At 35.1% G+C, this 25,393-nt stretch overlaps 1 protein-coding gene across 1 annotated transcript in view; it reads left to right on the top strand.

Annotated features, from left to right (window-relative positions):
- The window catches only part of dpyd.L (dihydropyrimidine dehydrogenase L homeolog), a 404,384-nt gene that overhangs the window by 354,242 nt on the left and 24,749 nt on the right, over nucleotides 1–25,393 (top strand). The window contains exon 20 of the mRNA XM_041590529.1: nucleotides 455–634. Coding sequence (XP_041446463.1) covers nucleotides 455–634 — 180 coding nt within the window. The remainder of the gene's footprint in view (nucleotides 1–454; nucleotides 635–25,393) is intronic.

Below are 25,393 nucleotides of genomic sequence, written 5' to 3'. Positions count from 1 at the left end.
ATTTCTTAAGTAACCTGCTGCCATTTATGTCTATGCCCCTGTGATCCTTTTTTTTCGTCCTGGACATTGAACATGCAAAGTAGAAATTTTACCCTTAACGTTAAAGATGCTAACAATGAGGTCTTTCATTCTGAAATAGTATTTGCAATTTAAGATGATTGCATGCATGCATTTAATGTTTGCGAATCAGACCATAATCACCATTCACTGGTAATTCCATTCACCACATTAATACACACCTAGTTATGGTACCCAGTGAATGGTCAGCAGGAAGACTGAAATGTTAGTGGAATTTAAAATATAGAGTCATTTGTAAAACATTATATATGAAATCTGGAGCCAAGAGTTTGATATGAGAAGTGTTAACTTACAGAGGGTGTTGGCATACCAATTGTATGTATACATACAAATTAGCATATTGGTATTGTCAATAATGTATTGAATTGTCTTTTAGGTTTGCAGTGCAGTGCAAAATCAAGACTTTACTGTGATTGAAGACTATTGCACAGGGCTGAAAGCACTCCTGTACCTCAAAAGTATTGATGAGCTTCAAGACTGGGATGGGCAAAGTCCACCAACTATTCGCCATCAAAAAGGAAAGCCAGTACCTACAATTGCAGAAATCAAAGAAACGGTATGTTAAACCTAATAACTTCCTATAAGATATTTAAAAAAAAATATATATATATATATACTGCTCAAAGTCCCTGGCTACTAAACTATGGCCTGTTGGAGGAAGCATTTCTCATTGGTCAAAGGCTAGTGTACCACTTCCTGTTCCATATCGTATAACTTTTGCCGACACTCCCTCTGGACTCCATAATAGCAGTAGGTGGATCTGTTAGAAGGCCTAGTGTGGATGTAGGCCTCAATACAGGAGACCAAGACCAAGCCTTTGAGTCTGTGAGCAAGAACCAGATAGTGACTATCATCCTGATATCCCCCAGGGAGTTAGCAAGAACAGCCCAGTATTCAACCAAGTAGAAATGTGTGGGTTAGTAAGTCACAAGTGACACCCATGGTAGTGTAAGGACCACAGCCAAAAATAAACTATATTTACCCTGAGAGGCCTCCAGTGGATGGAATCCATTTTACCATGGTGTGATCCTATTTGCGAAACAACACTCCTAACAACACTGGAGTGTACCAATAATGTAATCTTTATGCACCTGTGGTGAGAATGGGAATAATTATATGTTATCCAGAATGCTGGGACCAGGAATTTTCCAGATAGCAGATCTTTCTGTAATTTGGATCTTTATACATTGTCTACTAGAAAATCATGTAAACATTGAATAAACCCAATAGACTGGATTTGCTTCCAAAAAGGATTAATTATATCTTAGTTTGGTACAAGGTCCTGTTTTCTTATTACAGAGAAAAGGGAAATTATATTTTAAAATGTGGATTATTTGAATAAAATACAGTCTATGGGAGATAGCCTTTCTATAATTCAGAGCTTTCTGGGTAACGGAGTCCATATTTGTATATACAGTACACACAGTCCTATAATTTACTATTACTGTTTTCTTTTATTTAAATACAAAGTGCTTTGCAACATAATTCAAAAATATAAAAAAAATAATTATACAATAAAACGAACAAAGATTAAACATTTCAGAGAATTTTTCGCCAAGGTTTGCTTTCAGTTTTAGTTACATGAGTCAAATTACACACTTATTTAGCAATGAACCCACAGTTATGTTGGAATTCTGGGGGAAAAAATGCTACATTATGGGTAAAATGGTCCATATTAGCAGTTTGGCTAGGTCCCTATAAGGGTTGAAGAGAATGATCCTCACAACCATAGTTCTGAGTATTGCACTGCATCTTTGCTTTATTTGCATTCTCTATTTTTGTATTTTCCTCTGCACAAAAAATTGTTACTTCAAAATACATAGCACCAAGCAGTTACAAGAGGATGGCACCTTGGGAAAGCATGTAAATACAGAAAAAGTGTGTAAATACAAAGCATATCATATTCTTTCACCACTGATATAATCTTGGTTTTAGTATCTTGAAGGCTTTTGTTATGACACTCTGCATGAAGACTAAAAATTACAACTGTACATGGTGTTCTCTGCTTGTTGCTCCATCAATTATTTACAATAAAAGGGCGGAACGAGAAGATGTTTTAAGAAAGCATTTAATAATTCAATGGCATCTGTTCTGTATCTCCAGTAGGTCTGAAGGATGTTTTTTTTTTTTTAAAAGTATAAAACAGGCACTATTTCATCTGGTCTGAAGTTTTTTTTCTTTGTTTTGGGTACTGTAAGACTGTATAATTCACAACTAAAACTAAAACCAGAACACAGTAAAGTAAAACAAATCACACTGTTAAAGTTACAGATTGATCTACAGTTAATTAATTTCCTAGTCATAATCTTTGAATGATGACTGTAAGACTTCAGGATAAACACATGCTGGGCAAAAGGAAAATGAAATGCTTTAGAAAATGCTTATAGAAAAACTGCTGAACCACAAGAAAAGGCTGACAAATATATTTAGAAGGCTATATTTCTGACTGATATTACATGGGAATAAATATTGATACTGCAATGCTTTTTTTCCTGAATGCAGTGCATGGAACTAAACTATGGGTCAGTATTTTATCTAGTGATGGTATTAGTTTGTAATAATGTGTGTGTGTATGTATATATATATATATATATATATATATAGATATAGATATAGATATAGATATAGATATATCTATAGATATAGATATAGATATATCTATAGATATATCTATAGATATAGATAGATAGATAGATATAGATATATATATATAGATAGATAGATAGATAAATGCAAATTAGAAAAGTAAAACATTACAATAAAAATGTATTCAGTTACTACATTTCTCTATTTGTAAATGAGCAGGTAATAATCTCCACATAATCTGATAGGAAGGGGAAATAATGAAAATAAATATTTAAACGTTTGTCTGTTTGCAGACTCATTTATGGAGGTATACTAATATAAGTAAACAGTCATTTAAAGTATTGTGCTTTTGTTGAAGAATATTCCTTGGGTGAAAAGAACTGATTGTATAGTAGCTATGCTCTTTTAGCATACTGCTCTATATTTCACGTTTGCCATATGCTTAGTTGTTGGCTGTTCTGAAATGCAACTATGCAGAAATAAATCATTTTAGCATGATGCAATTTATATGGAAGATATATGGGTAGTCTAGTTAGCTTGATTATATTTCTTATATCATCATAGCAGCTCCTATGTCTGCCTAACTGCATAAAATAAATGGTTTCAAGACAATATGTAGAGTAGCAAAGTAATTGAATTTGCACATATTGACATAAGCAATGTCAAGAAAATGTTCCAACCTGAATGGTTGATTGTTCATTCTCTAATCTAATCTATCAAGGCTATATAACCATAGTACTATGCTTCATATTAATTCTATATGGGATTTCATTTGAAGTATATGGTTTAAGACATTTTGCTAACCTGGCTGATTTTAGAGATGACTGTTTACATACCTTTTATTTTAGAAACAAATCAGTGCCTAGTATCATTTACACTACAAAAACAACTTAAAAAGATCTGTTCCTTAAAAACCAGAGAAATTATTAACATGATGCACCTCTGTGTCTGTAATAAATTAATTTTTTTCACAAATTCTTAGATATAACTTAAATAATGGTTCCATAAATCTATCAATACCTTGCAATGGACTCAGTCAAAGAAATTAACTTAAAGAGTGAGAAAACATTTTGATATTTTTAATGAATACACATGGACAGTTTCAAGCAGGTACCTAGTAGTTTTTCAAGTCATCCATTGACTATTGTCCATTGATACAACATGCAGATGCATAATGCGGACTACAGTCAATTCTATGATCCCATGAAGAATGCTTTGCATTTGACTTAAATGTTCATTAGACAGGTAACATGTCATTGATGTCTGTTTTAGACAGGTGGTCCTATAGACTGCTAGCTAGCATAGAATTACAACTAGGGATGAGCAAAATATTTTGCAATGAAAAATTGACATCAGGGTTACAAAAATTGATTCTAATGTATAGTTTCAAAAAAAATGTTGTGTGGTTTGAAAAAATATTGTATGAAAAAATTTCACTAATTACAACCAACTACCGTATATACTCGAGTATAAGCCGAGTTTTTCAGCACTAAAAATGTGCTGAAAAAGTCTACCTCGGCTTATACTCGGGTCAGTATAAATCAGGCATTGTCAAAGTATGGTCTGCGGCCAATTGCGGCCCGTGTTTAAACTTAAACCGGCCTGCAGTATGCCTAAAAAGATTAACATTAATGCGGCGTCCAGCCGACCACAGAACAGAGCAGCCGCATACTCACAGTAAATGCGAGCATGATCCGATGCCGCGAGCAGACCCAGTGACTACCCGCAGTGCATCCAGGGAAATAGCCGGCAACGCATCGCCGCCGGAGCGCCAAACCAAGTTGCAGCCTACCATAGATGCGGAACCCGGGGACTCGCGTAAATGCGAGCATGATCCGATGCCGCACCGGAACCACAAGGCACTCAATCACTAGGACCGCTGGGACTTCCCTGGAGGGTGCTACATAGGGTGAGTGAACCATGAACCCTGGGGATGCCCCGTTTCAGGCCCTGGGAATCTTGCAACCCACCCTGCAGCCCAATACCTGGTGCAAAAAGGCTATTGTGCACCCTCACACACATCACCCAGACCTCTGTTGTCCAGGTTGATCCAATGCAGTGACTTAAGGAGCAGCAGTAGGGGCCCCCAAGGAGGAAGGTCCCCTGCTGCTGAAACCCAGGGGGCACTCCTGCCAACTTACTCCCCTGCAGCCTTAGGCCCTCACACAAACAGGCTGAGAGGTATTTGAAGGCCCAAGGTGTGAACACAAATGAGGCCATCAGCCCTGGCAGCTTCTAACAGCCCTGCATAGATTCTAACACTGAAACACTGAACCATTTTATATGTGTTTTACAGCATGTTATTAGATACTTTCCTATGTGGGCAGTTTCTATTTTGGTTGCAATTTTGCATTGTACACCACAGTAGACTTAAGTTTCCAGTGGCTGCTGCATATCTCACCCTCGGCTTATACTCGAGTCAATAAGTTTTCCCACTTTTCATAGGTAAAATTAGGTACCTCGGCTTATACTCGGGTCGGCTTATACTCGAGTATATACGGTAACCTATTTTCTACTAAATATTAAGGAAAACTAAATCACATTCAGCATATCCTATGTCTTGTATAGAATCTGTGAGATGGCTGCATAGCATTACTTTAAGTTCTGCTAATGATGCTAAGGGTGAGCTTGTCACTGTATTGGTGAAATAATTTGTAACCGCCATAATGCTGACTTTGGTAGAATGGATAAATTTGGCAAATTGATCAGACGTTTGATCTTTAACAAAGAGGTTGTTGCAATTAGTTGTAGCACATGTAAAAGAAAATGAGTTGGTAGGGCTGAAGTCCTGCCAAAATGGAGACCTACTTAAGGTGACAATATTGATATGCCCATTTTAACATCGTTCATGCAACTTGCTTATATTTTTATTTCATTATAAATATAGATTAGAACTTTTAGTAGTGGTAAGGCTGGGAGCATACTAAAAGGGAGGCTGACACTTCTTTGGTGCTGAACAGGTAATATAATTTTGGAGTAACATTGCATCTAGTAGATTGTGCTAACGTTTGATGTGTCAGATATTGCTGACCATACTCGGAGTGACCCAAAAAAAAGTTTGAAGCTCTGAGTGAGTTGGGAACCATGTATTAATTCTCTTACATAACTATCCTACACTATACTACTTTTTTGTTTGCTATTACACTTGTATTACTGTGGATATTGATTCTGATTATAAATGGAGATAAATTATTTGGAAAGTCCTAAAGTTTAATACATATGGTTAATTGGAGAGAAACAATAAATTAATCATTTACTATCACCGGAAGAAAATGGCAACAGCATTATTGGATTTTTTTCCATGCATTATTATATTGCTAATTTTTTTTTGATTATTGATTCTGATTATAAATGGAATAAGTGAAATTATTTAGAAAGTCTAAAGTTTATTACATATGTTTAATTGGAGGGAAACAATTAATTGATCATTTACTATCACCAGAAGAAAATGGCAACAGCATGATTGGATTTTTTTTCCATGCATTATTATATTGCTAATTTTTTTTAAAAAGAATTTGAGTTGGCATACAACTCAAACATTAATCAAATTTGTATGTAAATAACAGTAATACAACAATACAATAAACTAATTGAACATTGCAACTCTCCATGCATTTTTCCAGGAAAATATGTCCATTGATTCCCATGCATTTGTGAAATTATAGTAAAATGCCACCATTTCACACATTGTATATGGTTTCACACCAGGGCAGGTTTACTCATCACTTGTTAGAGGTCCACACTGCAGATGATACATCCAAACACTTGTTTGACTGCTGGAAATGTGTAATGACAGTCAGCAAAGGATTAATAAGTCTTAAAATATATAAATATACTGTTATTTTCAAGTATAGGAGCATAACGACTTGGAAGATATATTGGATTATGAAACCATACACCTTTATTTGATCAGGGGTTGCAGGACAATATCTTGTGGGTAAGATAGTTTGATCCACAAAACCTGGTCAAAATCTTCGGTGTAGTTCTGCCCCCATTCAATTGTCTTTTATTTTTTACTTGTAGCAAATAAAAATAAGAGAGTGAAGTACAATAGATAGTATTTTAAAACAGAGAGAAAAGGGGGTGCCACTAAGCTCCTGTCTGGAATAGATCCAAGATTTTCCTCAATATTTTTGCATCCGCACAAAAATACACAGTTAGGGTTATAAAGGGATTATACGAAGCAAGCGGGGTGCTTACATTATTCATTAGTTAATGCAATTCTAAAGTTTAACCATTCCCAATTAATTCAGGTTTTTCTCTGCTCTTTGAAATTCTACACACATTATGGCTGGTGAGAATTGTCACTTAGTAATTTCGCAAAAGCTTGAAACTTATACAATTAAGACATTCCTGACGATCAAATGAGTTTGAAAAACACTAGTGTATAATCTGCTTTAGCTTTCTTTCCAACACTGCCGAACAGTCCTTAGAGATCAGAATGTTTGTTTTTTCCTGAACACTGTTGTCAAGTTATATTTTTGTTAAAGACATCATTAAGGTTTGTCTAAATAGCATTTGCAACGTGGAGTCTACAGGAAGGTCTCCAGGGCTGGCTGCCTAGTAGCTATTCTAACAACCATTATGAAGGCTATTGCTGCACTGTCTTTTGGGGAAAGAAATTATATTCCTGAACTAAAATGATTCCGGATCCCTATGTAACCTAACAACAGAATGTTTATTTGCTAAAAACGATTTTATTTGTTCTTCAGGAGTTTGCTATTCCTTCTGATAGATGAAAAAGGTTATACATATTGTTTTCAATCTACAAGAGATTATCATGTTTTCATCTATGAAGTACCCTTCACTATATCATAAATCATTAAAGATATGTCTTCATTAAAGATATGTCTTCATTAAAGATACGTCTTCTTCTTAAAAAATCTCTGCTCATTTAAAATGTGCCCACCTGTTAAACATTTACAGTACCAGCAATTAATGTTGCTGTTTTAAAACAATCTCAGAATTTTGGAAATAGACTTTAGTGGCTCATACTGTGAATACATATTCAGGCATGGAATCTGTTAACCCAAATGCTCAGGACCTGGGGTTTTCTAGATAACGGTTCTTTCTGTAATTAGAATCTTCATACGTCTACTAGAAAATCATGGTTAAAATTATTTAGACTGTAAACTCTACAGGGCAGGGACCTCCATCCTTACTGTACTTTATATTTATGTACTGTATATTGTATTATTTTACTTCTTTGTATTTACTATTGCAATGACCCCCTGTTTGTTCTACTAATTTATTGTTCTGCTGTACAGTGCTTTGCCCTCAAGGAGCACTATACAAATAAAAATATACTTACATACATACAAATAATTCCAATTGGTTGGTTTTGCCTCCAGTAAGGATTAATTATATCTTAGTTTGTACAAGGTAATGTTTTATTATTACAGAGAAAAAGAAAATAATTTTTAAAACTATGGATTATTTGGATAAAATGGAGTCTACGGGAGATGGCTTTTCTGTATTTTAGATCTGAATAACTGGTTTCCAGATAATTCTTTCTTCATGCAGCAGTTGGGTTTCAGATATTTATTGACAGTTAGATCCAATATATCTTATAGGGGGCTTCTTTCCAAGTACTCTTATTCTAATAACTAATTCCTTCTGCCGAATCCTTCTGCCCCGGGCTAACCGAGACCACATATGCAAATTAGGATTCGGCTGAATCTTTTGCGAAGGATTCGGGGGTTCGGTTGAATCCAAAATAGTGGATTCAATGCATCCCTAGTGATTAGCGTTGTTCTTTGTAGTGCAATATTAACATTATCCTTGAAATTTTTTTAAAAATATTGTATGTTAACTTTATGTAGTAATACAAGTGGCCCCCCACATAGGAAAGCATTTATACTGAAAGCCTTGTATTTTATCACTTTCTAATAAGGCATTTTGTCCTTTTTAGAAACTATTTTATCTGCTAGTTCAACTGCTTCATGGAGATAATTTCACAGCTTGGCAGTTCTATAGTTCTGATAACATATATTTTTATAGTATCTTTAATTACCACATAGGCAGTTGTCCCTTAATATCAAAAATGCCATTCAGAAAGAAAAGGCCATGAGTAAAGTAATTTCACATCACACTTCCTAGACTGTTATATCATACTCCTTTTCAATATTTATAATATTTGCTACTTGCTTAGGGAGACATTGCTGCTTAAGCAAGTTTAAAAATACAAGACGAGACAATACATACAAATAAAACCTCATGGTTCTGATGCATCTTTCCTCAACCGTAGCTACTGTGTGGGGGAGCAACCTTTGAATGTTGTTTAAGATGTTCAGTGGATTCTGGATAATAAGATAGTAACTACTTATGAACCTTCTTCCAATACCGTGAGTAAGAAATACACTTTTGTCAGTGTTAAAAGCAAAATGTTAAGGAATTGTGAGGTCAAGTTGCTGTGGAACATTAAAAGACTGGCTAAAATACTTATAAAAAAATTTTGTTCTTCCACTAGTTTTCTCCCTGCTTTTGTTCCTGATACATGATACAAGAATAACTGCATAAAATGGCAAGCAGAAAGAGTCTGTGAAGTATGGGATGTGTGATGTGTCTTCAATTAACACCCATTCATGTTGCCATGATGTGATTAGTCAAAAGATGCAAAAATAGATACATGGAGTAGGATGTTTTTATAGCAAGAAAATATGTGAGTATCTAAATAATCCTTTATAAAACAATGCTTAAGAATTATAATTAAATAAGCAAAATTAGAATTTAGTTATATTTTATACACAAACAGAACATTACTGCTGACATGTAGATGGGGGGGAATATTTGCTGGGAATTTGCACAAGCCAGAAGAAATTAGTTTAAAACAGTCTACTCCAAGTTGGAAATGGAAAGCAAAGATCTAACTGGCTGCCACAGGCAACTGCACTTGTGCAATTTTAGCATATATATTTGTAGATAAGCCCTTAATTTTATTTATTTATGTTGGCTGCAATCTTAACTGCAAGCAGAGTGCTAAAAGTGGAACTTATTTAAACGTTATCATTGATCCTCCTCAGCTTGGTAAGTCACTATATATTTGCTATTAGTTTTCCAAGATCAGAGTATCATGTTGCAAATGATCAGTTGTATAGAATGTATCATTTTTTGACCATCATTTTCATGGCCTTTCATTTTTTGACGATTTATCTTTTTATTAAATTTTTTTTAATAGTGTTCTGTTTACAGATACCTTTTTATACATGATTGTTTTGTCCCAGTTAGTTTCTGCAGGCCATTGTCAAGTCTTGTTAACCAATCTCCAATTTTTGTCTGCTAAAAATATATTATGTCATCCTTGTTGAATGTGGTCTTGCTCATTAACCTAAATTACAAAATATTTTTTAAATCTTTGAATTTCCTCTTACATTATTAGTAGTAGTAGTACTACAGGTATGGAAATTGTTTTTCGGAAACCTGTTATCCAAAAAGCCCTGAAAGACAGAAAGACCATCTCCAACAGAGTGCATTTTAAGCATAATTTTTTTATGATTTCCTGTTCAGTACCTTGACGTTGATAGTAACTAAGCTACATAAATCTTTATCATCTAAAGCTAAATGCAAGACTGAGGCTTTATCCCTGTTTGCATTACTAGATCTAATAGGTGACAAGGTTTTCTTGGGTAATTCTGCTTTGAACAAAGACAAGGAGATACTGAATGTATTGCATTCATTTATGTGCTCCATGAGAAAATGTATTTCTCTTTATTGGATTAAAACAGATGTCCCTTCTATAAAAGAGATTCTTTCTTCTCTAAGTCAATTGAGAGTTCCAGGAAGCTTTATGTTACAATTTAAAAAATGAGAAATCTGGTATACATTTTTATTCTCTCTGGTCCAGATATTTAGACATATTTGATCACCTTAAAAGGGATTTGTTAATTCATTTGGGTTTGTGAAATCAACCCAGTTTCTAGTTAACTCCAGGAAATATACCATACCTAATGTCTTACCACATGAAATGTTTCTCTTTGCTCTGGAATTAGTAGTTATTGTAGTCTACTAATGTTCACTTCACAGTATTTTTGTTTACATTTGCTATTTTTGCAAAGTACAATATTTTACTGCATTTTATTTCCATCCAACTTTTACTAAGATGATATTGCTGTATCATATCCAGTTGTGTTGTTGCTGTATCTGACTTGTTTATGAAATGAATGTTATGAAAGGTTAAAAAAATCTCCATCAAAGGCAAAACAATCCAATTCCCCCTCCCCCCAATATTTTTCAGTAGATTTACGCTATGGTAATCCAAATTATATAAAGACCTCTTACTCAAAAAAACCCTGGGTATTCTGGGTAATAGATTCAATAACTAAATTAAGTGATTTTGGGGTACCATTTGGGGTACCATTGATGTCAACAGAGGTACTACCAGGTATTGCATCCACATTAGCCAGAAACATTTAGGGCAAACTGACCATTTTACTAACAATTTGGCATAAAGGACAGATATTTTTCTCACTATATATAAAGAGGCAGCAGTGGAATTATTTAATACTCCAAAAATGCAATTCCTACATCTAAATATCCCAACACTCAATATTTGCTTCTAGCTATCTGACCTCAAATAAAAATTTGATTAAAATTCTGGTCTCATACTGCCATAATTCTTCTCTTCCCTTCCTTTTCATTTGTAGCCCTCTTGGTCCCCAGCATAGTCCACTGGAGCTTCATTCTGACATTGGCGCTGACCTGTAAAGCCTTTTTCAGTGTTATTTTACTGTGCAGCTTTGCTAGAGAATTATGCTGTTTACACTGCTTTTAGATAGAAAAAGTCCTCATTGTTCAGCAATATTGCTTCCCGGGAAAGTGAATGAATTTAGAATTCATTCGTTATTCCCTTTTTAAAGCTTATTATTATTATTGTAAAAGGATTGCTACAGTAGTTGAACTTGTCATTACAAAAAATACATAAATAAAAACACAAGCTGTCCAAATGCTATTATTTGTTGCTCTGTGTTGTTTGATGGGGAGCTGCAATAAAAAAAATGCATACTTTGTTTTTTATTATTATACCCTGTCTAAAAACAACTTGAAAGTGTGTGATTTAGACAATATCTCATTTTACTGGTTTCACTTTTCTATGATTGCTTGACCCACGTGGTTTACAGATTATGCATACTACCAATACTTCTCATTAAAATGGCCACAGTTCACCAGTTTTGGTAGCTTGGAACGAACTTGGAATGAATTATTATACAAGAAAAAGGCTGCTGTCATGCAGAACAAAAGACAAGCAAAAAAGAGCTTTGGCTTAATGAGGCTAAGTGAGTGCCTACCCTGCATCACAGCTACTTGACGGCCTTTGAGCATAGATCTTTTTCTCCACAGGCCAAAACCTTTGGTCTATTATTTTCTGTTTACGCACCTTGAGGATAATATACTTTTTAATATGCTGCACATGAAGCAAAAAATAAGCCATTAGATTAGAAAATGTTCAGTCCCAGTAAAATTAATGACAACCGAATATAAAGATGCATTTAGATTTTCATATTTAATTATAGTGCACTATAGTGCATTTAGCTTGAATAAATTGCACAATTATTATGCTTCATTTTTGATATCTTTTCCTATTAACTGTGCACATTTTGTTTCCCTTGTGCCATAGTAGGATATTTGTATAACATCATTCTCAAAGGTTGTTAATTCAGGTTGCAGCAAATATAATTGAAGTATGCTTTGAACAAGCTGAAGAAAATAGATCATTCTAAAGTAGCAATGCTAGTAGAAAATGCCCACGAGACATTTGCTTAAAAATATGTTCAGCTTACTTCAAGTTCATTGCACTAAGCTCTAAGGTTAATGGCAGATACCAGCCTGGACCAATGCTTATATGATAGCTTTATCTGATAGCTAGAATGAATAAATCACCTTTAGGGAATTGTAAATAGTACATATTGCCTAGTCTAAGGTTAGGCTGAAATAAGTGCAAGGTTTCCCCCCACTCCTGCATCTCACAGAAACCAATCATCAGTGGGCATTTAATAGTTTGGTACAGTTGAATAATAATATGGCAAGTTACTATGTAATATAGGGCTATGAATAATCAGACCTGGAACCTGTAGTATTATTAGTATTATTAGTATTTTTGCCTTTACCAAGTTGTCATCAGTAACATTATAGGCTGAAAGTTTCCTTTGCTTTATTTTACCATGTTTCTGTTAAATTAGCACGGTGTTAGTGTGCAGTTACAGCCATGCTTAAAAAGAAATTCCCTGTTAAGCTCTGAATTTGGAATTTGGCATTTAGCAAGTAGGGATGTAGCGAACCGCCGTTTTGGTGTTCGCGAACCGCCGTTTTGGTGTTCGCGAACGCCGTTCGCGAACACCGGCAAAAAATGCGAACGGTCCGCGAACCGTTCGCGAGCTTCGAACACCCGCAAAATCGTTCGATTCGAACGTTCGAAGGATTTTTCGTTCGATTCGAACATTTGAAGGATTTTCATCGTTCGATCAAAGGATTTTCATTCGAATCGAACGGTCGAGGGATTTTAATCGTTCGAACGAATGGAAATCGTTCGATTTTAGCGGTCGAATGGTCGCGAACTCAAATTGCGAACGTTCCCAAACGTTCGCGAACATTAGGCGGACGCGAACGGTCGAAGTTCGCGCGAACAAGTTCGCAGGCGAACTGTTCGCTACATCCCTATTAGCAAGGCATCAGGTGTCATGACCAGCCGAACAGGGTCATAAATAGTACACTTTGCAGTAGGTATATCTATATAATACTGATTCTATAATAATGGCCACAAATAGTGATGGACGATTTTATTCGCCAGGCATGGATTCACGGTGAATTTCCAGATTCTGCCAACAGTAAATGTTTTCGTGAACCTGCTGCAAAAATTCGCTATGGGAAAATTCGCTGCAACAAAATAATTTTCACTTGTCAAAATTGTCGCATGTCAAAATTATTCGGACACCCATTGACTTTAATGCATTTGGACAAAAGAGTCGCACGTGTAAAAAATGTCGCTCGTCAAAATTGTCCCACATCAGAATTATTCTGATGCCCATTGACTTCTGTATATGAGAATAAATATACATATTTACATAAATATATCCTTGGTCAATAGCATGTATATGAATTGTCACTCGTGTTAAGATTGTTGCGCGTCAATAATTTTGACGCCCATTTTTTGCCATTTTGCGAATTTCTCAGCTATAGATTCGCCCATCACTAGACACAAATGTTCTTTAATAATGCACATGTTTAAATATAGTACATTTTTTATCTATATGATTTTTTTCCTTGCAACCAGTAATACAACAAGCCTGTCTGGGATCTTAGCAGTGACATGTTGTTTTTTTTTTTATATTTAACCTGCCAACATGGCTATCACTGTACCTAATTGAAGGGATAACTGGTCATACAGAAGCACTCACATAGAATAATGGCTGGGTGGTCACCAGTTACAATAATGCAATCACACTGGTTACACATATATCATCATAATATTCTTCAATTTATATAAGCTTATTAGTATATGCCAATACATGTCGCAGTTTTGTTGAGGACCTAACCAGAAAGAGCTCTATATTGGATAAACAAAAACTCAAATTTTCAGGTAAGCAAAATGTAATACCCTAAAAACATTACTTTAGTCAGTGGATTGGGACACAAGGTTTTTCATTAAAACTACAGAACAGAAATGGTTGTCATTTAAAAGTATATTAAATCATAATTGTTCTCCATATATCCCCTTAAGGAAGAAATGTAAAAGCATTAAAGACCAACCTATGTGGCTTAATTCAGTAAAGAATTTAATGGTAATGAAGAAAAAAGCATTTAAAAAGCTCATAGGGGTCAGATGCATCTTTAGGGTAGGGGCACATTGGGTGATTCGGGGAGATCCTCATCTTTGCGGTGACCAATCTCACTGAACACCTTCCCTCTGTGTTGCGCGGCTATAATGAAAAGTTGCCTGCGCTAAAGCACACGCCGCGATTTGTATTCCGAAGTTGCCTAAAGTTGCCTCACGTGGAAACTTTGGGCGACTTTGGTAAACGAAATGCCACGTGTGCTTTAGCGCATGTGACTTTTCATTATAGCCGGCGCAAGACAGAGGGAAGATGTTTGGGGAGATTGGTCGCGGCAAGACGAGGCAATTAGTCTCCAGGCAACTAAATCTCCCCGAATTGCCTAGTGTGCCCCTACCCTTAGGAGTGATCTACACTTAGGGGAAGATTTATCAAAGTGTGAAATTATAGTTCACCACAAAAATTCACCCACTTTCTATTTATTCGTATAGGATTTTTTTTAAAGAATAAAGGTTAGAGCGATAAATCTGCCCTTAAAACAAGTGTAAAGTAGAAATCAGGAAGTTAAAAAGGTTTTGATGTATATCCTATGGTAGAATGATCAAAGAAAGGTGTACAAATTAGAGTTTTGTCTTTAATTTCTTCCCAGTAAGAGATGAAAGCCACAAGGGAGATGTTGCTAAACAGAGAATGGTTTCTCTATTTAAAGGATATTGCTGTCTGGCCCTGGAAGCTATAGTGTTCTGGAAGGAACAGGCAAGCCAGAAACTCCAGTGGTCCAGTTCATATGTTGGACCTCACTTTCCATAGGAAGGCTGTCCTGTGGAAAGGTATTTAATTATAGTGAGAATGTTAGGAAGGTCTCTCTGAGCAGGGCACAGAACAGGAAGGTTACCTGTCTGTGTTAGGAACTCCTAGAGAGGCTGGAGGTGCTGCCTGTCACTGCAAGGGGCAGAGGGCGTCATGACCAGGTGACTGAAAGTCTAAAGTAATTGAGGAAAGCCAGAAGGTGAGCCAGGCCAGAGGCTGGTGAGATGGTATCCCAGGAGAGGAGAGTCAGCATGGCTTAGTGAGAAGCCCAGAATATTCCAGAGTGTGGAAGACACCCTGCATGGTGAGACCCCCAGAGTGGGGAAATGTTTTGAATGTGTGCTGTTGAAACAATAATGAACGGTGTTCATGGGAAGAGTTTGCACAAATAAACCTTTGTTTTGCCTGAAGATGTGGTATGCTCCTGATCCTACTCTTACCTGCCTACCATAACTAACTTCCCCCAAAAATTATGTGTACAGGCAGCCAGCTTGTTACAATCCGTAGTAAAATGATGCTGGTTGAGTGTGTGCCAGTTGAAAAAGACCCCTAAAGAACTTCCCCTGAAGGGAACATTTTGATCTCCACTATAAGCAGCAAAACACCTTGTATAGCACCTTGACAATATTTCTAAGCCTTCAGAATACCTAATGCTTTGTTTTCTACTATTATGGTCTTGAAAATGTTATCCCAACAACACACGATCATTGAGGGGCGGATTTATCAAGGGTCAAATTGAAAATTTGAATTTTCTAATTTTTTATGGTCAAAACTAGCGAGATATCCAAATTCGATTTGAGTTTTTAAAACAATTTGAATTTGATTTATCATACTCTGGCCCTTTAAGAATTCAAATTTGACTATTCGCCACCTAAAACATACCGAATTACTGTTTAAGTCATTGGGAGAAGTGCAGGGATCAATTTGGAGATATTTGCAGCCTTACTGACATCAAATCAAGTTTGATCGAAATTGAATTTGATTCAAATTTTTGGGTCATTTTAATTTGTCCGTGTATAAAAAATTCGATTTCATAAATATATTTCGACTAGTTGAATTTTGAATTCATGGGAGTTTTTGGGAGTTTTAAAAAACTCACATGAATTCGAAATTTGATCCTTGATAAATATGCATCCCCATGTCTAATCACATTTACTGACTAGCTTCACATTGTGAAGATATTGAAAAATCTTCATACAGTTATGTACCTTATGTAAGTGTTGGGATTAGCTTAATATGATGAGTCAACAAAATGTACTACTAATGTTATTATCACAGTCTGCAGTAAATAAAGGCCTGTGTATTGAGCCTAGCACGTACTGTAGCATTTTATGATATTCGTTAGAAGTAAATTGAAGTATGAAGTACAGAATAAAATGATAAACTGTATCATTATTCCTCTTGTCTTTTCTTCCCCTGAGGTTCTTTTTTTTGTTTTTTGTTCAGTTCTCAAAACCACATATGTCCAATACTCTGCTGTTGGGGAGAAAAAGTTACTGTATTTTGTTGAATTGTCTTTGTTGAACATAACCTGACCTAAGTAGGTTTCATTGTAAGTCTTACTCTGAATAAGGATATTACAAATCACACAGATGACTTTTATCATCATATATTGAGCATGGAACATAAAATTCTAATTTACGTAGAAACGTTGCCTACAATTTTTGTATATGAATGTATTTTGTTGGGGGCTGTTTTAAAACATCTTAAATAAATTGTAGTGCTGTGGCTTTAAATGATCAGTCACCACTGTTTCTATATATGTATACACCACTACACAGGTTGGTTTTAGATTTATATTATTATATAAAGACATTGTCTTTTGGGCTCCCTAATATGCTTACATTTCTATTCTAAAAACATAAGCATGTTTCATACAGGCAAGGATCTGTGTTTAATGGTTTGGCAGAGAAATATAAGGTATTAGTGATGGGCGAATTTGCGGAAATTTTTCCGAAACGTTTTTGACGCCGGCATCTGTTTTTTTAGGCCGGCGTCCATTTTTTTGACACCGGCGAATTTTCACCAGCGAATTTTCGTGGCCGTTTCGCGAATTTATTAACCTGCGGCAAATCGCGCAGATTCGCGCCCCATCACTATAAGGTATGGATGTGTGGCAAAAGTGGGTGGTGATCTGAGAAATTCATAATGGTGAAATCTCATTATAGTTGGTTGTATCATATTAGTTATGCAAAAGATAATACATATGTCTCCAAGTTCTATCTTTCTTATGAGATACCACATTTAAGGGGTTATGTAATTAAAGGCACTAAGTTTGCCCAGGGGCAGTAACCTATAGCAACCAATCAGCAGGTAGAATTTCCTGGTCACATGTTTAAAAGCAAACATCTTATTGGTTGCTACTGGTTACTGCTCCTGGGCAAACTTAGTGCCTTTTATTACATGTGGGGGTTAGTATTCCTTTATTACAGACAAACAAATAATAGAGCTGTTTGACCAGTAGGTCTCCATAGCTTTTTTAGCTTATGTTGCCTTGCTTTGGAACACACAAAATCAGCAACACATGACAAAAGATTTAATTCATGTCATGGTGTCCTGTGGGTCTCAACCAATAGGAGACAATAGCAATGCTGAACAGAAAGTACATTTAGTTTGATCCATGTGTTTTTTTTTTTGAGTCAGTGTCCATAGGACAGAATTAGATTAATTGACGCGTGTTCTGTGAAACAGCGGAAGGAATGAAAATACACCTGTTGGAAAATGCAAGTGATTAATTATTGTAAATCAGACACACAATGCACATACACACTATGGTCATTTTAATCAGAAATCCGTTAACCTACAAGTTTTTATGAAGTTACTGTGCATGTAATCTAAATTGTGACAATATACAGTAGATACCTCAAAGTGCAGGTATGGGACCTGTTATCCAGAGCACTTGGGACATGGGGTTTTCTGGATAATAGATATTTCCTTAAAATTGTATCTCTACCTTAAGTCTGCTAAAAAAAATAATTTAAATAAAAGCAATAGAACTGTTTTACCTTTAATAAGGATTAATTATATTTTTGTTGGGAATAAGCACAAGTTACTGTTTTATTATTACAGAGAAAAGGGTAACCATGTTTAAACATTTTAATTATTTGATTAAAATGAAGTCTATGGGAGTTGACCTTCCTGTTATTTGGACTATGGGTTTTCATATAACAAATCCCATACCTGTTTTTCAGCTGACAACATAAACAACACTTATTTGGTAATGTAATAAAAGTCACATGCTCTAATAGCTCATGTCATGCAATCAACAGGTACCATTTACTAGTCTATGAGACTAAAGAATTTCATCGATCATATACTGTTGACCTGTGTGAAAACAAACATTTAATTCTGCTTAAATATCATTCAGAATGTCAGGTACAGAGAGTGGGGATCGTAAATCATGTGTACAAACAATATCAAGTTTATCACACGAGACTTAACAGTTTGCCTATAAAAAGCTCCAGTCTCTGGTTTTTATTATTTATGGACATGTGTCCAAAAGGCTTGACTTGAGTTTTAATCTCGAAAAATTACCACTTTTAAATAATTACTCTCTTTCATGGGAAAGACCATTTTGTAATAAAACTCAGGAATTCATTTACCTGGAGATGATGGCCTGAGGAAATGCATGGTAGCATCATATATTTTGTCAGTTTCCATTAACTATAGTACAAAGGAAAACCACATAAACACAAATATATTTTAGTATTGGCGACACCATAATCATATAACAAAAATAAAATGGCAATACTGCAAATGATATTGCATTACAGAAACTGAAGGATGAACACAATACTGTTGCTATAGCTACAAGATCCCATGCCAGCACTGCAGGAGAAACTAAATAAAGTTTTAAAGTAGCAAATTATTACTGTTATTACCTTAACTGAAAATACATTTCTGGTGTGAAAACAGAGAATTTAGTAGCGGCCCAGAAATACCGTAATACTGTAAATTATTCTGGAACAGCGAAAATCTCATGTGATTTGTGGTGGGTGCAAATAGACTGAAATTTTATGTAAATAAAATGATGCCATACAATAGTTAACGAGGTCCTCAGGCTGTTAAAAGTACCTATTTGGGTGTCAAATGTAGTATCTTTTTCATAAAGTTACTAGTCAATTCTCAGTGCTACCTGTTCAGCCTTCAACTCATTACAGTACATAGCCTCCCTTGCATTCTCTCAAGCAGTGCCATCGTGTGAAAGAAAGATCATGTTGTGAGTCAAGTTGTGCTTTGCAAATAATTATTATAAAAGATTTTTTACACCAGAGCAATTCCCAGAACATAAAGCAAAGGCGATTTTTTCAACCTGATTCAAGAAATGTGTATTTGCCAATTTGCATCCAGCTGAATCCCAAGACAATTGTGAAAACATCAAGCAATTGCGCCCACTATGTGATCCCTTCATGTTTCCAGGAACAGTTAAAAAGAATGACGTTTGACATTTCTCAGTGCCTACTGTGTAAAGTTATTCTTGGGTGAACTCACAGCATGGAAAAAATAAGGTATCACATAGTTTAAACTGCAAACAGCAGGGTTCCTATAGTAAAAGTAAGTCCCAAAGATAACTACTTTTCACTTTGTGCTAGAGATTGTATTTAAGTTTCATTTAATGATGGCAAACTTTAGTGACTGCTACAAATCAATTTATATAATAAATGGCTTTGTGCTATTCCTAATAGCACAAAAGTGTCATTCTTTATTGTGCAAATTGTGTTTTTTAAAATATAACTTATAATCTTTGATTTTTTTTTTTGTTATAACTGGTATCAAAGTCTGATCTAGGACAGGCTTTCCACCCATTCAGTCTGTGTAGGAAGTTTTCAGGAATTGCTCATAGGATTAAAAAAAAAAAATATTTATCATTGCTTTAACCTTTAGAAATTCAGTAGCTATGGAATCCCTTAGAAGGAAGGGCAATTTTTTTTTTTTTTTAACATTGTTTCAAGCAATATTGACACTGATCCATATTCATATCTGAATTTAACCTTTCATAGTTGATGAATCAATTCTGAACAGTTTGCTCAGATTTCATTGAGATTCAGTCAGTTTGATGGGATTTGTTATAGTCATTGATACCAAAATCATTATGGACAATTCTGAAGCGATCAGTCCATAAGAATCTTTAAGGTAATGGTCCCATAGTTTCTCTAGAGACAGAGAATAATAAATCAAGGCAAAGTATTTTTTATAATCCTGTATAACATATGTTCATAATTTGTATACACTATTTTCAAAGAAGTAGAGATTTTAAATTAAGGGGGAACTCCAGCTTTCAAACCAAAATGTATCACAGTTACCTGTTTCTTAAAAAAGTATGAATAAATGACATTTTCTATGCTGCAATCCAGCTGGTTAACAGTTCTCTTTCTGCATCATTTGAAATTGTGGGGTTTGGAGGATGCAGTCTAAGGACAGCTGGCTGTTAATACAAAGTAACAGTAGTCAGTCAGCTCAGCAAAGTAGTCAGACAGATCAGCAGGAGAGCAAGGGGCTAGGCTTAGGGAACTGTCAGAAACAATTAAAAATCATGAAAAGTTTGCATATTTTTTAACTGATGTATATTGCGAAGTTGCTTGAAATTATGTTTACTTTTCAAAAAGCTTGTCATGTTTTTGTGGAGTTCCCCTTTAAGAAATCTATGGTACAAGAAGGGATAACATTATAATTGTAGGTTTGCATATTAGTGTCAATGCCAATTGGCTCCTAGTAGGTTGGAGTCAGGAACAAGGAGGAAGCTGGTGTGCAATTTCAATAGTCCAAATTGCACTACACAAAGGGTTAAGCAGATCAATGTTGGTATCCAGGCAAAAGTCAGGGACAGGCAGCAATCAGCATAGTCAGGAGTCGAACAGAAGGGTCAGGAACAAGGAATCCACAAAATAGTAATTATAGAGCAGCCAGAAACTCGCAGGAGAAGAACCTATATTTTGGCATTGAACCTGGGTCTTTGGCATCCTTTTAAATTTGAATTTCTTGTCATGCGTGATGACATCAAATGCTGGTGTGATAATATGCGGCACCCCAACGTCACAGCGTTAAGCCATGGTTGCTGTTATCTTGATTCCGAAGCATAGTGCTCCTGACAATTAGGTAACAAACAAGTGTAAACCATTGACCTGTTTTACATTGGGACATTATACACTAGGTTATGGGATTATAGTTACATAGTTAAATCGGGTTGAAAAAAGACAAAGTCCATCAAGTTCAACCCCTCCAAATGAAAACCCAGCATCCATACACACACCCCTCCCTACTTTTACATAAATTCTATATACCCATATCTATACTAACTATTGAGTTTAGTATCACAATAGCTTTTGATATTATGTCTGTCCAAAAAATCATCCAAGCCATTCTTAAAGGCATTAACTGAATCAGCCATCACAACATCACCCGGCAGTACATTCCCCAACCTCACTGTCCTCACTATGAAGAACCCCCTACGTTGCTTCAAATTCTATTTATTTTCTTCTAGTCTAAAGGGGTGGCCTCTGGTATGCTGATCGACTTTATGCTATTTGTCTATAATGTCCTCTAATGTACTTGTAAAGTGTAATCATGTCCCCTTGCAAGCACCTTTTTTCCAGAGAAAACAACCCCAACCTTGACAGTCTACCCTCATAATTTAAGTCTTCCATCCTTCTAACCAGTTTAGTTGCACGTCTCTGCACTCTCTCCAGCTCATTTATATCCCTCTGAAGGCCTGGAGTCCAAAACTGCACTGCATACTCCAGATGAGGCCTTACCAGGGACCTATAAAGAGACATAATTATGTTTTCATCCCTATGAAGACTCTCATTCATGCAGGTTATTATATATCTAGTAGAATTAAGTCAAAAGGCAACTCACTCAGTTGAACTGAAGAAGCTGCTCGGATGAGTGGTGAAATATTTTCAAGAAAACTCTTAAGGGCCAGATTTATCAAAATCTGAGTTTAGAGCTTAATAAATAAAAACTCATCCATGTTCTATTCATTCCTGTGGGATTTTTAGAATTGTATTTATCAATGGGTGAAAGTTAGAACTCACCGCTTGATAAATATGGTTCTAAAAACCCAATAGGAATAAATAGAATGTGGGTGATTTTTTATTTATTATGCTCTAAACTCGCATTTTTATAAATCTGGCCCTAAAAGTTCAGTTGCCTTTTGATTTACTAGATTGTACAAGATACTGGGATCCCTTAGCTGGAAACGTGTTATTCAGAAAGTTACAAATTACAGCAAGACTATTTCCCATAGAGTCAATTTAAAGCAAATAAAATTTAAAAAATGTTTCCTTATTGTCTGTGATAATAAAACAGTAGCTTGTACTCATCCTAACTCCTAACTTGATCCTAAACTGCATGAATAGATATTGGTGGCAAAAATAATCCTATTTATTAAAGGAATAGTTCAGTGTGAAAATAAAAACTGGGTAAATAGGCTGTGCAAAATAAAAAATGTATCTAATATAGTTAGTTAGCCAAAAATGGAATGTATAAAGGCTGGAGTGAACAGATGTCTAATAAAACAGCCAGAATCCAACTTCCTGTTTTTCAGCTCTATAACTCTGAGTTAGTCAGCGACTTGAAGGGGGGCCAAATGGGACATTTCTGTTCAGTGAGTTTGCAATTGATCCTCAGCATTCAGCTCAGATTCAAAAGCAATAGATATGACCCATGTGCCCCCCCCCCTCAAGTCTCTGATTGGTTACTGCCTGGTAGCCAGGGTAACCAGTCAGTGTAAACCAAGAGAGCTGAAAAGCAGGAAGTAGTGTTCTGACTGACATGTTATACATCAAATCACTCCAGCCTTTATACATTACATATTTGGCTAACTAACTATATTAGAAACATTTTTTATTTTGCACAGCCTATCTATTTACCCAGTTTTTGTTTTTACACTGAACAATTCCTTTTTTCAATCATGTTTTTCATATTTGGATTGTTTTTAATAAATAAGGTAACATTTTTTTTTGTTTTTTTTTTAATGCAAGTTTATTCAAAGTAGAAAAAAAACTCAAATTACACAAATTCAGATTTTTTTTACAGAGGCCTGTATTTTGAGAGGTACTCACTGATACAGAGCTCATTATCTCTATTTCAACTAACTATACTGATTACAGGTTTAGAGAACAATGGCTAAAACCAAAGCAGTAATCCCTTGCAGCCATATGATAAAATGAATACACATTTTTGGAATTAAAATAAAAGGCACAACGCATTAGAAGGTTGAGCCCTATATATCTGTTGAACATCATGGTACAATTCCCCTTTAATACATTTTAATGTTTTCTTGAGGTTTGGTAATTTACATATAAAAAGGTTCCATCTAGCACAATGCTTTATGATTGTCAAGGTAATAATTGCCATTTTATTCACTTACAATTTATTTAGAAGAGAAGTGCCTGGTCCCATGGATTTTTCTGATGTACTTTGTCAAATTCTTATCTTATTTAGTGACCCCATATGACATTTCTACTTTAATACTGGAATCGGTTAATTAAAAGCATGACATTTATTTCAAGTCACAAAATCACCTTCATTAGTATGATAATAATTTTTTAGGTGCTCTGGGACAGAAAGACCTGGAGTGACCGGCTTTCAAAGTAAAATCAGTAACTTCACTAAAGCATTCTGACAGATCTTTCAGCATTTTAACCCTGAACTGGATATGACGGCATTGTTGAATTTCAAAATATTATGCCATGATTACTAACCTAATATGTTTTCTAGTTATATACCATTTGCAAGACATTACAAAAATTTTCATGAAAAAAAAGTGGCCAAGTGTAATAGAGGAAAGTTTAGTTTTATAATGAATTTAAAACTACAACCTGCAGTTTCCCTTCCATGGAAAAAATTAAGCTTCCATGCATTTCCAACGTCACTCTTCCAACAGACAAACTGCTGGGTACAGTATTCATGAAATTATAGATATAAGTTGCATACAATACCATCCCATTGATTCAACATGAAGGGACATAAGTACACACAGAATTTCTTGTTTCCTAAAAAAAACCATACAAATATTATTTCTTAGGGGCCAGTCAAAAATGGGCTTGGATTAACGGGATATTACCCCAGTTCCCAGGGCACAAATCACTACTTATAAGAAAAAAAATCCCATAGTTCAACAATCAACAGTCGTAAAATTAGATTTTTATTCAAAAATCCATATTAAATTTTTTTTTTCATACTGACCCCATGACAATCCACATATGGATTTTTAAATAAAAATGGAATTTTACGAATCTTGAGCTATGGGATCTTTTTTTGTTATGCTAAAAAAACATGACATTGAAAAAAACCCATCCTTCTTAACACATGGTATGATAGCAGAGTAAACCATGTGAGATACCCTGGTTGGTAATTAATAGCTGATCAAAGTGAACCAAAGACCCTACGTCCTTTGAATAGGTAACACCACTTATATGGTAATTATTTTTCGTGTGGATATTACTAATATATTTCAGGGTAATTGTGGAAAAGTGCACTTAAAGTCCAATTACCTGAACTGTAAACCAGTCAGACCTAAATAGGGAGCTCACTAGTCTATAATATGAATTACAGCCAGTTGCCTTATCTCTAATGTGAGAAGCATTAAACATGTTTATGCACAGTCATAACCTAAACATGAGAAAATTACAGTTAACATTCTTAAGCAAGCAATGCTCTAGGTCTCTGGATCCCTACATGGGCAGATTAGGAAGAAAATAAATGTTACTTTTTTAAATTTAAAAATAAATTTCTTAAATATCAACTTGTAGCTATGGTAATTGCATTTAAATACTCAGTTTGTAACTATACCATTAACTGATAAGCATCAATGTTATAAATGCAAATATACTGTATAAATGGCTCTGAAATGTAATGATAAATCTTGGTTTGCCTTTGTGGCATAACATTAGTAACCGTTCTTCGTATTCTTTAGCAGTGTAAATACACCCGTGAAATCAACTCTGATTATTGTTCAATATCTACTTGTTGTTTGAAATTTAAACAAACCTTCGTATTTGCCTGACAGATGTGGTATCTGAGCTGAATTTTGATAAGCTTTTCTACTTAAAATGATAAATGCATGCCAGAAATCATACTGAAATATTTTGTTATAAAAGGCAACCAAAGCCAGCAGTAGGGCAGCTAAGCAAATTCCCACTTTATTTAAA

This window comes from Xenopus laevis, chromosome 4L (assembly GCF_017654675.1).
Source record: "Xenopus laevis strain J_2021 chromosome 4L, Xenopus_laevis_v10.1, whole genome shotgun sequence".
Taxonomy (NCBI): domain Eukaryota; kingdom Metazoa; phylum Chordata; class Amphibia; order Anura; family Pipidae; genus Xenopus; species Xenopus laevis.
Note: the sequence above shows the minus strand (reverse complement) of the source record. Positions and strands in the feature narration are given on the sequence as shown.